Here is a 14,766-nt window from a genome sequence, read left to right as displayed (position 1 = left end):
GCTCGGTTGTGTCAGGAGTGAAGGAAGTGACCGATATCGCATTCGTAGTAAGAACGGGATTGAGAACGTTGCCATTCATGTCCTGTATAGAGAGTCGCGTTAGAGCTATGAAGGTCGTCTCGTTAGACGTGGCAAGAGAAGTTTGCTTTTTTAGACTGTTTATGTCGTCATGCCCTATGTTGACGACAATGATTGGCCAATCTGGGCTGGTGGATTCGCTGTCAAATTCCGTATTTCCACTTTGTAGTCGCCTCCACTCTACGGGCGACAGCTGGGCAGACTGAATTACAATTTCCCCAACGTCCAGAGAAGAAACGTTCACGGTTTCAGCAAAAGTCAAAGTCAGCCTAGCAGTGTTCATGTCCAAGTCAAAGCCAACAAAATCCGGCCGACGTTCATCTTCTCTAAAGACGCCTACTCTCTTGGGTGCCGTTGTTAAAATCTCAGCAACTCTGTTTTTGTTCATATCGAGAAGAGCATCAGAAGTAAAAGCCAGATAGGTGCTATTCGTAGTGGTCAACAGATCAGGAAGACTTTTGATATAATGCAAATCATCCACGTCAAGTTGCACGACAATGGTAGAATTGTCTTCAGATAGTATTGATCCTCCCGTCAGCCATCGATAATAGGTACGATTAACGGCATCTTGAAAAACAAACTGCTCCAAATCGAACGACGACGAATTCACCGTTTCGTCGAAGTGAAGAGTGAGCGTCTCTTCGGTCAAATCGACGTCGAACGATTCCAACGCGGGCGACGTTGTGTCCGGAATAAAAAGAGAGACGCGCACTGATGCATTTCTTTCCACCGCCGCTACTCGATTTCCGTTCATATCTCGAATTGCTGCGGGAGTCAAAGTAATGTACGAGTTGTTCTGGCTTGTTGCGAGCCCTGTTTGCCTTTTCAATTCATTCAAATCCGCTCGACTGATGTAGAGTTCAACGCTCGTTGATCCGGTTAGAAAACTGCCCGTCGATGCACTGCCCAGCGTAATTGTATAGAAAACGTTCGCCAGCGAAGACCCGTTGTTTTGCAGAGAAATCGCCGTAGCGTCAATCGTACTGACGTTCACCGTCTCTGAAAACGACATGTTAATCAAGCCAGAATCCATGTCGAGGTCGAACGAAACCAATTCGGGACTCGTCGTGTCCGGCACAAGCGACGTCACTTTTATTCCATCAGTTGCCGGCACGTCGACGACGAAATTCGAATTCATGTCTCTGACGGTCAAATTTGTAAGCGCAATAAAAGTGGAATTCTGTGAAACCGCTAGTTCGGGTAGCTGCTTGATTCTATTGAGATCGCTAGCGACTAGAGGGTAACTCAGCTGGGTACCGTCGAGGGTTACGAAGGGTCCTCTTTCTAATGGTCCTGTATAATAGATTGACTCTTCGGATCGGTTTGCTCGGTGTTGTAGCGTAATTCCACTTGGCCTGAAAGTTAAAGAATCGACTGTTTCTGAGAAAGTGAGATTAAGTAAACCAGCATCCAAGTCCAAATTGAATCTTTCCAAAAATGGAGCAGTTGTGTCTGGAGTGAACGTCGCAACCCTTTGGGCGTTTGTCGGCAATATTGCCACTAATTCGTTGTCTCGCATGTCTCGCACGGAGTACGTGGTCGCGCTCAAGAACGTGTCATTTCGATTTTCGTCTGTTGACAAATTTCGAAATTTTTTAATTGCATTGAGATCGCCGATTGAAAAGTTGAGAACAATGAGAATAGAATCCTCGTAGAAGTGGGAGCCTCCTAAAAGCGTTATCCACTCCGTTTCGTTACCCAAATTCCTATCGCCTTGCAAAGTCAATGCCGACGAGTTGAACGAATCGGCCTCTACAATTTCAGAGAAAGTCAAAAGCAGCTGTCCAGAATCCATATCAATAGCATAAGACTCTAATTCAGGCGGTGTAGTGTCGTCAGTAAACGACGAGACTCTCTCTGCCATGTCAGATGTGACTGACGTCAATTTATTGCCATTCATATCTTTCACCGCTCCGTACAGAATGGACACAAACGTGTTGTTACGATCGGTTGCCAAGTCTCTTAGTTTCTTTATAGCATTCAAGTCGCTGAAGCTAAACTCCGTTCGAATTACCAGCTCATCTGTTCGAGTCAAAACGTCTCCCTCAGTCAACCTCACGAATTCCGCGGAGGCGTTCACACGGTTCTGGATAGTAACTCCGCGTACAGAAAATGAACTGACATTCACCGTCTCCGAAAACAGGAGAGTGAACTCCCCAGCATCCACGTCCATATCAAATCGAATCAGAGTTGGCTCGGTTGTGTCTTCGGTAAAGTTCGTCGTTAGCAAAGCCGCTGATGTATTAATCGCCCAAACTCTGTTTCCCATCATGTCCACCACTGCTCGTTCTGTCAAGGTGAGATAGGTGTTTGCCTCAGAAGTGGCCAAATGAGTTAGCCTCTTGATATCATTCATATCCTTATCTCCTAAATTGACATCGATCACCGGCCAATTTTCTGACACAGAAACGCTGAATTCTCTTCCAAGTCCTGGCTGCAGCCTATGACTCACCGAATCGTCAGCTGACTGATACGGTCGAATCAGTAGCTCAGAAATATTCAGCGACGTTACGTTAATCGTCTCATCAAACGTCAACGTGAGCGTGGCAGAATCCATGTCCAGTTCGAAGGCGAGCAGCCTTGGCCTTACGGTGTCGCTCACGTAATTCCTAACCTGTTGAGCCTGCCCATCGTCGATGGCTACAAGCAGATTACTGTTCATATCAGCAATAGCAGTTTTCGTTGCCACTAGATACGACGTGCGATGCGAGACAAAGAGACCTTCAAATTGCTTTACGTAATGCAGATCTTCCTTGGAGAAACGAACTCGTATGACCGTGCTATCTTCCGATAGCGTCGTCGCTCGAGTTAGCGTAAAGTCCACGTTCTTCGTAGCGTTGTCCTGCAAAGTTATCTGCCTTATGTCGAGCGAGCTAGCGTTCACCGTTTCGGAAAAATAAAGTGTCAGCAGCTCCAAACTGAGATCAACGTCAAAATGTAGGAGAATTGGTTCTGTCGTGTCCGGCGTGAATTCTGATACAGGGAGAGCGTCAAAATTTGAGATTTCAATTACGTCGTTTCTGTTCATGTCCTCAATAGCCGCCGACGCGAGTGAAAGCCACGAGGTCGAGTCGCTCGTTCCAAGTTCGTGCAATCGCTTTATTTCGTTTAGATCCGGCTCGGTGATATTGATTTCCAAAGAAGCGCTTGGATACTCAGAGAAGGTAATGAGCCCGCCAGTAAATTGATAAGCCGACGAATTGCTAGGAAATTCAATTCGAGAATTTTGCAGCCGTATTTGCTTCATGTCGAGCGTAAAGGAATCAACCGTCTCCGAGAAGTGAAGTCGAAGCAATCCCTCATCGATATCCAGATCAAAGCGCTCCAATTCCGGTCGGCTAGTATCGGAAACAAAATTCAAAACCTGAAGAGCACTCGTGTACGGAATCCGAATAACTTGGTTCCCTTGCATATCAGCTATAGCGTTCTCGAACAAAGACAAAAACGTGTTTTCGGTGCCCGTAGCGAGAGCAGTCAGTCGCTTGATTTCATTTAGATCTAAAAGGCCAATCGACACGACGACATCTGGGGAGTACAAGGCATTCGTTCCAGTGCGATCATCGAGACTTTTGAGTTGATGAATTTCGTCTACAGCGTTGGTTCTGTTCGTACCCTGCAGCCACACTCCGAGAGCGTCAAACGATCTTCCATTTACCGTCTCAGAAAAGTGCATTACGAGTTCTCCGGAATTTATAGACAAATTGAAATACTGCAGAACAGGATTGGTGACGTCTTTCTCGTAGGCCGTTGCACGCAGAGCACTGTATCCATTTTTCCTTTCCAAAACGAATCTACCGTTCATATCGCGAATTCCGTTGGCCTCTACAGTAAGCCAAGCCGTGAAAGGAGAATCTCCCACTTGCAAAGCCTTGATAGAATTCAAATCGTCCAGAGTGAACTCAATTGCAACAGACGTCGAATCCGTTTGGCTCAGAACAACGCCACCAGTCAGGGTGTGCCTAATCGTCGAATTCCAAGTACGCTGCATCGTAAAACCGGTAAAATCGACAGTAGAAATATCCATCGTTTCGGAAAATCTCATCGTCATACTTCCTCGATTCATGTCCAAATCAAACTGTCGCAGAGACGGTCGAGTCGTGTCGTTGATAAAGGAGCTCGCTTTCAAAGCCTTTCCATTGGGAACGGCGACGACCGGATTGCCGTTCATGTCTTTGATCGTCTTTGGCAAAAGAACTAGATAGGACGTGGATTCGTTGACAAGAAGACTCTCGATTCTCTTAATCTCGTTCAGATCTCGCTGCGTCAAATTGACGATAATGTCAACGCCGTCAGAACTTGGAGTGTTGCCTCCGGTCAAGTCTACCCTGACGCTGGAAGTCATTGCGTTCTGTACTGATATTCCTGTAGCGTTGAAGGTGTCGGCGTCGACGGCTTCGTTAAAAAGCAAGGTCAGTGTTCCGTGATTGACATCGACACGAAATTCTATGACTTCTGGCGGCGTTCCGTCCGGAATGAAAGCAGCGGCCCGAAGGTTCGCCCAGAATCCTGGATTCGGCCGGAGTGCAGTGTCCCATATAGAATTCGCTCTGATTGTCAAATTGGTGCTGTGCAAAGAAACGGCCAAATTGGTCAAAAGTTTGATGCTGTCCAAGTCAGATTGCGGCAACTCCAGCAAAACGACGTGCGAATTGTTAGTCAGGACTCGTCCGTCTGTGACATTCACTTCAGCTCCGCCGGCGTTGTCCGTGTGCACGGTCAGTCGACTTGGAATAAGCGTGGAAACATTCACAGTCTCGTCAAAGGTCAGAGTCAAAATCCCGCTATCGACGTCAAAGTCAAAAGTTCGCAGATACGGACCGGTGGCGTCCGGAGTAAACGATGCAACGCGAGCAGCTTCTTCGACGGTAACTGGCACCAATAGATTACCAGCAATATCAGAAACGACAAACGTTGTCATGGAAATGTGCGTGTCGTTTGCCTGCCTCGCCAACTGAGGAATCCTCTTGATGGCGTTCATATTTCCTTCGCTGATCAGCACTTCGACAATCGTGCCGTCTGAGCTCGCAGACGTGCTCGAGCTTGTCAACGTATAGCTGTACTTTCCGCTGGTCTCGTTTTTCGTCGCATGGAGACTAATCTCAGATATCGTCAAGAGGGAAACATCGACGGTTTCGTCAAAAACGATGGTGAGAAGCCGACGATCGATGTCCAAATCAAAATACGCCAAATTCGGTGGAATGACGTCCCGTCGATATCTTCGCACCTTGAGAGCATTGATTCCATCTTCCAGTTCAATCACCTTGTTTTCATTCATATCGTCAATAGCATTCTTCGTCATTAGCAAAAACGTATTGGCTACTTCGGTAGCCAAGTCTCTCTGCCGCGTTATTTCGTTAAAATCTTCTGGTCCAATGGCAATTCTAACGACTGTTCCGTCTTCAGAAATAGCCTCGCTGACATTCGTCAATTGTCTAGAAGCCCCAGCACCAGTCACGTTCGAATACTGAATTCGCAACTGAGTCACGTCCAAGCTCGAAACTCTCATCGTTTCCGTAAACAAAAACGTCAAAATCTTCGCAGACATATCCAAATCGTAGTAAACCAATTGAGGTCGAACTCTGTCCGGATAGAAAACATCAGCTCTGAGCGCTCTCGAATAGTTCACAAAGGTTACACTGTTTCCGGCCATGTCTCGAATGAGCAAGTGCGTAAACGACACGTACGTGTTGTTTTGCCTCGTGCAGAGATCCAATATTCTCTTGATCTCATTCAGATCGTCGCTTCCAATATTAACGACAATGACGGTTCCATCGAAACTGCTCGTCGAACTTCCAAAGAGACCCCCCGTCGTCAATCGTCTCCACGCAAGACTCGAATTCAGACTCGTACTCGATTGGAACAAGATCTGTTTGATATCAAGCGACGATACGTTCACCGTTTCGTCGAAGGTGAACGCAACTTCAGCCGTGCTCATGTTCAAACTGAATCCCGTCAGTCGAGGATTCGTCGTGTCGTACGTATAATTCGTGACGTGAATCGCTTCGGTGACCGTAACCTCGCTGACCGGATTCGAAGCAAAATTGGACATCATATCGCGAACTGTAATTTCCGTCATAGTCATATACGTCGTCTCCTCGGATGCCGCTAGGCCGACGGCTCGCTTGATTCCATTCAGGTCGTCGATTGTGAGAAGTAGCTCGATTTCTGTCGCGTCCTCCGTCGACTGAGTGCCGTCGGTCAACGTGTAGACGTTCGCCGTGAAGCCTTGAAGATCCTGAAATGAAATTCCCGTCGGATTAAGCGACGAACTGTTGACGACTTCGTCGAAAGTGAGACGAACTTTGCCGCTATCCAAGTCAAGATCGTAGGACAATAGCACTGGTTGGGTTCTGTCTGGAGTGAAGACAGAGACGTCCAACGGGCTCGAACTGTTAATAAAGACAATATCATTGCCTGCCATATCCTTCACAAGAGCGCTGGTAATCAGCAGTTGCGTGTCACCAGCAAAAGTTGCCAAGCCTGGATTCGCCTTCAGGGAATTCATGTCACTAGGCGTTAGCGTTACGTCCACTGATAAATCGTGACTGACTGTTGCCCTAATAAAAGATCCGCCCGTCAAGGAAAAGACGCCGCCCTTCTCGCTATACAAAGTAATTGCTGTCAAATTGATTGTTGATCTATCGACCGTCTCGGAAAACGAGAGTACGAGGTGCCCTTCTGCGTCCATGTCAAGACTAAAGCCGCTCAAAAACGGCGGCGTTTCATCGGGGGTAAAATTTCCGTAAAGTGCACTGTCTCTGACGATGGGCACGGCGTTGTTTCCGGCAACGTCTTCAATCACTTCAGCAGTTAAACTGATAAACGTGTTGAGGGAGCTCGTCGCCAGTTGCGGATCGTGTTTTATTTCGTCCACGTCCGCCTTGCTGAGCTGGATCAAAATCGTGTAGCCGTCCGGCGACGCGCTTCCTCCTCTCGTCAGCTGATAAGCGAATTCGGCGCTCGATTTGTCCGGCGAACTTTCCAAACTGATTTTATCAGGCTGCAACGTCGATCGACGCACGACGTCGTCGAAGGTCAGTTCCAACGTGCCTTCGTCCATGTCCAAGTGAAAGAAGGTCGCCAGCGGCCCGGTCGTGTCAGCAACGTACTGAACAGGGGAGAGAGCTCGAACGACGCGCACCATATTACCATTCATATCCAAGACAGCGCCGCTGGCAACAGCGACAAAGGAATTCGCTGTTCTCGTCGCTATACTTGAGTCCAGCTTCAAAGTCTTCAGATCTTCTTTGGTGATGCTGATTTCAAGTTCTGTTTTCACGTCGCTGTCGACGTAAGCCGCGAGCCCGCCGTTCAGTGTCACCTTCGTTCCTCCGGATGAAGTCGACTGCAAAGTCAAAAGTTCGAATTTGAGACTGCTCTTATTCACGGGCTCGTCGAATAGGAGTCTCATTTTTCCCGCGTCCATGTCCAATAGGCTGAACTGAAGAACTGTAGGCATCACTCTGTCGGGGCTAAACGCCGAAGCGTTGAGAGCTCGATCACCGGAAAGTCTAGCACTGGCCCTATTTTTACCCCTGCTAACGTCCGTAACCAAGTCAGACGTCATCGTAATCCACGTATTTTCAGGAGAAGTCGCGAAATCGGAAAAAGATTTCAAGCTATTGGCGTCGACTACGAGTAATTTGATTTCGACGCTCAATCCATCCGCGCTGATTGTCTGACTAATAGCTCCCGTCAGAGTGTAGTTTCGACTCGCTATCGGCGCGTTCTGGAGAGTAATTGCCCTCGGTTCAAACGAGTCAATGTCCACGGGTTCGTCAAATGTCAAGGTGAGATTATTGTTGCTAAGATCGATGCTGAATCCGCTCAGCTCCGGACTGACGACGTCCGTTTTATAGACGCTCACCTTGATGGCGTCAATCGCGCCTACCGGAAAGAGAAGATTGTCCGACATGTCCTGAATTGTCGCCGCTTCTAGTACGAGATGCGACGTGCTGCTTTTGTCAAATAAATCTTCGTCTCTTTTAATGGCATTTAGATCGTCCTTGTGAAGAGCGACGGTTAGAATTGGGCCATCGATTGTCGTCAAAATCGATCCGTTTTGACGAATAGAGTGCTGAAAATCCGGTAAGCCGTCCGTATCAACGAGGGTGAGACCGTCAAAACGAAACGTCGATACGTCGACTGTCTCGGAGAAGTAGAGCGTCAGTGTGCCATTTGTCATGTCGACGTCGAATTTTTGCAGTCGTGGAGACGTCCGATCCACGACGTAAGAAGCTGCCTGAATTCCGGTGCAAGTCAAATCCTCTTGAAATACGGAAGCCTGTACGGCGTCACTCTCGTTCACAGGAACGACTTGATACTGGCGAAAATCTCGAACAAGATCGCTGCCGAATGTTAGGAAACTATCTGCTCGCGATTTGGCAATAGGAAAGTCTTCGCGTTTCAGTTCTTGTGCGTCGAGACTGTTGAGAAAAATTTGCACGATCGAGTTCGTTTTCAGAGACTGCGTCTTTCTCGCTCCAGTCAGAGCGTAGGTAACAGTGTCGAATGAGAACGCTCTTTCGTTTTGAAGCGTCAATTTCAGCACGTCAAAAGTATCGAGATCGACCGCCTCTGAGAAAGAAAGCTTGATGAAATTTGTATTCAAATCCAGTTCAAAAGCGACGAGTCTAGGTCTGCTCGTGTCTTCTGTGAAATTAGACACTTGAAGAGCAAACAAGGGAGGCACTTCTGATGCCAGATTTCCATTCATATCTCGAACGACGCCGCGAGAGAGACTCAAATACGTGCTATTTTTCCCAGTTGCTAGATCGAGATCGGACTTCAAAGCGTTCACATCGTCGAACTTCATTACAAGTGTTATCTCCAAAGCGGCAGTAGAATTCGGCGCAGGTGAGCCGCCGATGAAAGCGTGACTTGAGCTGCCATTTGCTTTATTCCAGATAGAAATTCTATCGCCCCTCAGATGAAAAGGATTCACGGGTTCATCAAACTTCATCTTGACGAGGCCACTGTCTAAGTCCAAGTCGAACAGAAGCAATTCCGGCGAAGTTACATCTTGCACAAAGACGTCGGCTAATAGGCGAAATCCTGACACAACCGGTAGCCTTCCTATGTCCTTGACCAAATCTTTCGTATGACTCAAATACGTAGTCGCTCTGCTCGTAGCTAAATCGGTTAAAAGTTTTATCGCATTCAAGTCGTCGCTCCCTAACAGAACAGTCACAACGTATCCGTCGTCATCCGAAATAGGCGACGTCGTCGGCTGGGGCGACAGACCGGATCCAGACGCCGAACCCGATTCTTCGACGGCTATGGGCGAGCCACCGAGAACGCTGCTATTAACGAGAGAATACGAAACGTTTCCGTCGCCGTGTAGAGTAATTTGTGCCGGATCGGCCGAAGCAATGTCCACGACGTCATTGAATGTCAACTCGAGGCTACCCTTGTTCATGTCGAGAGAAAAACGCTCCAAAGCAGGTGGCGACGTATCCGGAATATATCCTCCGCTGCGAAGTCGGAGTGGATCTTCCAACGTAATTGGTAGCACGTAGTTTTCCGCGAAGTCTTTGATGGTCTTATTGGTCACGGTGACGTAGGTGTCTTCTTCCGATGTGGACAAATTCAAGTTCAACTTGATATTTCGTCGGTCGAAACGAGTGAAGAAGATTTCAATCAATTGCTTCGTTTCGTCCGCGTAAGAGAGACGACCTCCCGTGAGCGCATATTCGTCATTGTATAAGAGAGAGACAATTGAAATGGTTTCCACGTCCCCACTGGATATATTTACCGGTTCGCTGAATAGAAGTGACAAAGAACCGGCAGTCAAGTTGACGACAGCAAAGCTCGAAACAAAAGGACGAGTCGTATCCGCAACGTACTGCTTTGCCTGCTCACGAGTTGCGAGACGCCGAATATTATTCCCACTAACGTCTTGAACAAGGGATCCTCCAAAAAATAAAAACGAATCGGTGATTGACGTATACAAGTCCGTTTTAGCTTTGACGGCGTTATAATCCGCTTCTGTTGGAGTTAAATTTATTTTGAGACCGTCAGAGCTTCGAGTCGCTTTTCCGGCGGTAAGATTGAGCGAGCTGGAGGCGTCGTCATTCAGCAAAGTTAATTCGGACGGAACGAACGAGTCCGCGTCAACTACTTCGTCGAAAGTTAGCAGCAAAAAGCCTTCATTCATGTCGACGATGTATTCCAAGAGTTCGGGACTTGTCCGGTCAGGAATTAACAACCTGACGTTGGCAATACCAGCACTAACGAAATTTCTAGAAGAGTCCCTCACAGTAGCCAACCTCAAACGAATCCAGCAGTTCTTGTAGATGGTGCAGAGATTCGCGTGCAGCTTGATAGTGTTCAAATCGTCCGGTGTCAAGTCAAGCATCAAGGTCGTTCCATCATCTCTTCTTCCATCTGAAGGGTCAGTTTTCCCGCCGCTCAGCGTAACTGTAGAGGACGGATTCACGTCAGCATTCTGCAACGTAACGGTTGTCGGATCAAACGAAGAGGCGTCAACTGTCTCACTAAACGACAAAGAAAGCTGTCCCAAGTTCAGGTCCATCACGGAAAATTCTTCTAATTCTGGAGAAGTCGTATCGTTCACCAGGACAACAAGTCGAGCGTCCAAACTCGATACTGACCGAACGACGTTCTCGTTCATGTCTTGCAAAAACGACGACGTCAGTGCGAAGTACAAACGCTGATTCCAGCAAGAAAGCTTCAGTCGCTTGATCTCGTTCAGATCGCTGTCACTTATGAGAATTGTGAACGACGGAAAATTGCTTCGTGGTTCCACGCGACTGTCTTTAAGAGAATGAAAGCAAAGGCGATTATTCGGCTTGTCTTGGAGAACGAGTTCGCCCGTTTTTATACTGCTCGCGTTGATCGATTCGTCCATGAGAACGCTGAGTTTTCCGCTATTCAAATCGAGCACAAACTCGACAACAGCCGGAGAAGTCGTATCCGGAAAAAACTGCCGGACTTGCACGGCAGCATTCGACGAAACAGCCACGACGGAATTATCGTTCATATCGCTGATGACGTGGCTCGTAAACGAGATGTAGGTCGAGTCAAGAGACGTCGCCAGACCGGTATCCTCTTTGAGTCGATTCAAGTCGGACTTCAACAAAGGAAGAACGACGTTCGTGCTGTCTGTCTGGCTGGCCGTTCCCCCCGCCAACGTATAAGACGTCGTCCAATTCGACGCGAGATTGTGCAGAGTGATTTGATTCGGTCGAAACGAAGCCAAGTCGACGGACTCGGAGAAAAGCAACGTCATGACGCCCGTGTCGAGATCGAGTGAAAAACTCAGAAACCTCGGTCTCGAAACGTCAGGAACATGTGTCAACAGCGGCAGCGCATCGTCAGTTCGAATCGCAACGACCGGATTCTCGTTCATATCCTTCACAGCTTCACTGGTGATCGATAGAAACGTGTCTCCCGTTTTCGTACCCAATGTCGCCGCTGCCGTTATATCGTTGAAATCGGGCTCTGCAATGTCTATAATGATAATAGTATCGTCGGTGCTTTGGGAAGAGCTTGCTGCTGTCAGTGTAACGCTTGAGCTGGCATTAGACGCCGAATTCTGTAGTGTAATATCTTTAACGCTCAGCGTCGCCTTCTTCGCCGTCTCGTCAAACGTCAGTAACAATTTGCGATCGTTCAAATTCAAATCAAACGTCACGAGTCTCGGAGGCACGAGATCGGCCGTAAACGTATCCACTAATCGAGCGGCTGACGTCAGAATCGGCGTCACCTTGTTGCCAACTCTGTATCTCATATCTCGGACAGCATCGGCCGTTAGAACAAGATAAGTATTCGATCGCAGAGTGGCGAGACCCGTGTTGAGTTTAATGGCGTTTAGATCAGCCGTGGTTAGTTGGATTGTAATCTCTGTCGAGTCTTTCATTGACACGATGCCGTCCGTAAGAGTGAACGTGTTCTTCGTTCCGCCTGCTGCCGTATCTTGAAAGCTTATCTCTGTGGTATCCAACGTGCTTGCTTTGACCGTTTCAGAAAAAGTCAATACGAGTTTCTCGTTGCTGATGTTGAGGGTGAACGAGACGAGTTCGGGTGCCGTTGAGTCGTATATGTACTGCGATACCAAGACGTTGGTTCTATCGAGCCAGTTTCCGTTCATGTCCGTCGCTGTGCGATTGGACATCAAGAAGTAAGTGTTCAGCGCCGTTGAAGCGAGACTTGGAACAGCTTTGATCGTGTCCAAATCGTGCTTCGATAAAACGATTTCGAGAACTTCGCTGTCGACTGTCGAAGGAAGGCTAGAACTCGGATTGTACGTTTCCGGTGGGTAGAAGTCTCGATTGGTCAAATTGACGGCATCGATCCGAAACGACGACGCTCTCATTGTCTCGTCAAAAGACAACGTGACGACACCGCTGTCGAGATCGATATCAAACGACCGCAAGACCGGTCTTGTAGTATCCTCAACGAAGTTATTCACTTGCAAGACGTTCACATCCATGCTGATCGAATTGTTGCGGACGTCCTGCACAGTTTCGGAGCCCCAACTCAGGTAGGTATTCCCAGATGACGTGGCCAAACCGTCGTTCTTCTTCACGGCGTTCAGATCGCTCTCCGTAAGCGTCAACGTCACAATCGCTCCCGCGTCAATAGGATCGACTTTCGCGAGTCCAGTCAACGCCAATTTATCTGCCCCACTCCGACTCGACTGCAGTGACAACTGACTCGCATTCAGCGTCGTAACGTCAACGCTTTCGTCGAACGACAAACGCAGCAGACCAGCATCGACGTCGAAATCGAAGGAATACAAAGACGGCGGCGTTATGTCTCCAACGAAGCCGTCGACTTGCAAAGCGTTGCCATTCGTAATCGCAATCACATCGACTCCCGTCACACTGTCGGCAACGTCGGCTGTCATGATGAGATACGTGTCGCTTTGCGTGTTTCCGACGTTCTTGAATGTCTTGATATAGTTGAGATCGGCAAGCGAGACTTTCACGGCGATGACAAAACCGTCTGGGCTGTCCGTCGCGCTGCTGCCGCTTAGAACGACTTGATTGTCGGCGGTGCTTCTCGCGGCGTTCTGCAAGCGAATAGCCTGCGGTTGCAGACTCGCCGACGAGACGGCGTCGTCAAACGTCAACGTCAAGAGACCGTCGTCCAGATCGAGTGAAAAGGACTTGAGCTGAGGTGGACTCGTGTCTGCCGTATAGTCTATGGCTTGAATTGCGATGAAAAGAGGGTCCATGGATACTCCACTCATGTCCTTTACTAGCTCATCCGTTGCTGTCAGAAAACTATTCGCTATGGACGTGAAGAGAGACGAGTTGAGTTTGATTGCCGTGACGTCTTCATTCAGCAGCGCGATTTTGATACTCTGATCCCCATCTTTAGCATCTGGGAGCAAACCTCCGCGTAGTCGCAGAGCACCCCTGCCATCAGAATTTGAATGCAATACGAGTTTGCTTGCATTTAGCGTTGAAGCAGCTCGAACGGGTTCGTCAAAAGACAGAGTCAGTGAATTGTCGTTGAGATCGACTGTGAAGTCGAGAATTGTCGGCGAAACGGTATCTTCAACAAAGTCTTTCACGCGTAAAGCGGATTCGTTGGAAACGGGCTGAACGGCGTTAACTTCCAATGAAACGTCGTTGATCGTTCTAGATTCCATGGAAACGAAAGTGTTAGCAGACGACGTGGCTAGAAGAGAATTCTCCTGCAACGCATTTAAATCCGCTTTTGAAATTTCCACCACGACTATAGTTCCGTCCGTAGAAGACGTCGTTCCTTGCGAGAGACGCAGATAGTTCTGCCCAATGATCTCGGTCGCTTGCAGTGCGATTCCTTGAGGTTGAAGCGACGACACGTCAACTGGTTCATCGAACGTGAGAGTCAATTGGCCGACGTTCATGTCCAGCGTAGCGTCTGTCAATCGAGGTCCCGTTGAGTCGGCAACAAACGATTGCAAAACTAGTCCACGAGAAAGGCCCACAATCGCGTTGCCGGCCATGTCCTGTACAAACGAATTTGCAACCCTCAGCCAACAGTTCGATACGGAAGAGCAAACTCTCGACTTCAATTTCAGCTCGTTCGTGCCAACAGACGACAAGGCAAAGGTGACGATTCGACTGTTGTTAGTCAGCGCTCTTGCTTCTGAGACAGCGAACTGTTCGGCATCTAACGTGGCCGTCAAATGATGCTGAAAATAGAGTCTCTCCGTGAAATTGACTGTAGACACGTCCACCGGTTCGTTGAACTCCAACGTAAATTGTCCCGAATCGAGGTCAAATTCAACAAAACCGGTGCTAATTATTTCAGGATCTGTGCTATCATCGACAAAGGTGGCTACTTGTCGACCATTTGTAGATGGCACAGGAGTCAATTCATCGTTGGAATTCCTATCTCTGAACTCTATTCCAGCCGTGATGCTGATATAGGTTCTAGCTCGAGACGTGCCTAGCAGCTGGTCCAACTTTATCGCATCCAAATCGTCCTGATTCAAATTAAAGACCACGCCCACGGCACCGTCACCCCGAACATTTTCACATCCAGAGAGAGTGTACGCCGACACGGAGTAGTCACCCAACGTGTCGAAAACGTTGTCCTTGTTCTGAAGCGTAATCTTCGAGCAATCGAGACTGCCAAAAACCATGCCAGACGATCCCGACGCCGTAAGCGATAGCGTCCCTTGATTGAGATCAAGACTCCAGCTTTGGAGTCCAGGTGGAACGGCATAGA

The 14,766-nt window shown here is 48.3% G+C and overlaps 1 protein-coding gene across 2 annotated transcripts in view; it reads right to left on the bottom strand.

Moving 5' to 3' along the window:
* The window catches only part of LOC136190237 (uncharacterized), a 47,524-nt gene that overhangs the window by 32,455 nt on the left and 303 nt on the right, over positions 1 to 14,766 (bottom strand). For both annotated transcript variants that reach the window (XM_065978336.1, XM_065978337.1), the window contains exon 3: positions 1 to 14,766. This exon is cut by the window's left edge and continues 32,455 nt beyond it. In XM_065978336.1, coding sequence (XP_065834408.1) covers positions 1 to 14,766 — 14,766 coding nt within the window.

Source organism: Oscarella lobularis, chromosome 8 (assembly GCF_947507565.1).
Source record: "Oscarella lobularis chromosome 8, ooOscLobu1.1, whole genome shotgun sequence".
In the NCBI taxonomy this organism is placed as follows: Eukaryota; Metazoa; Porifera; class Homoscleromorpha; order Homosclerophorida; family Oscarellidae; genus Oscarella; species Oscarella lobularis.
The sequence above is the reverse complement of the archived record's forward strand: the minus strand, read 5'-3'. Positions and strand labels throughout refer to the sequence as shown.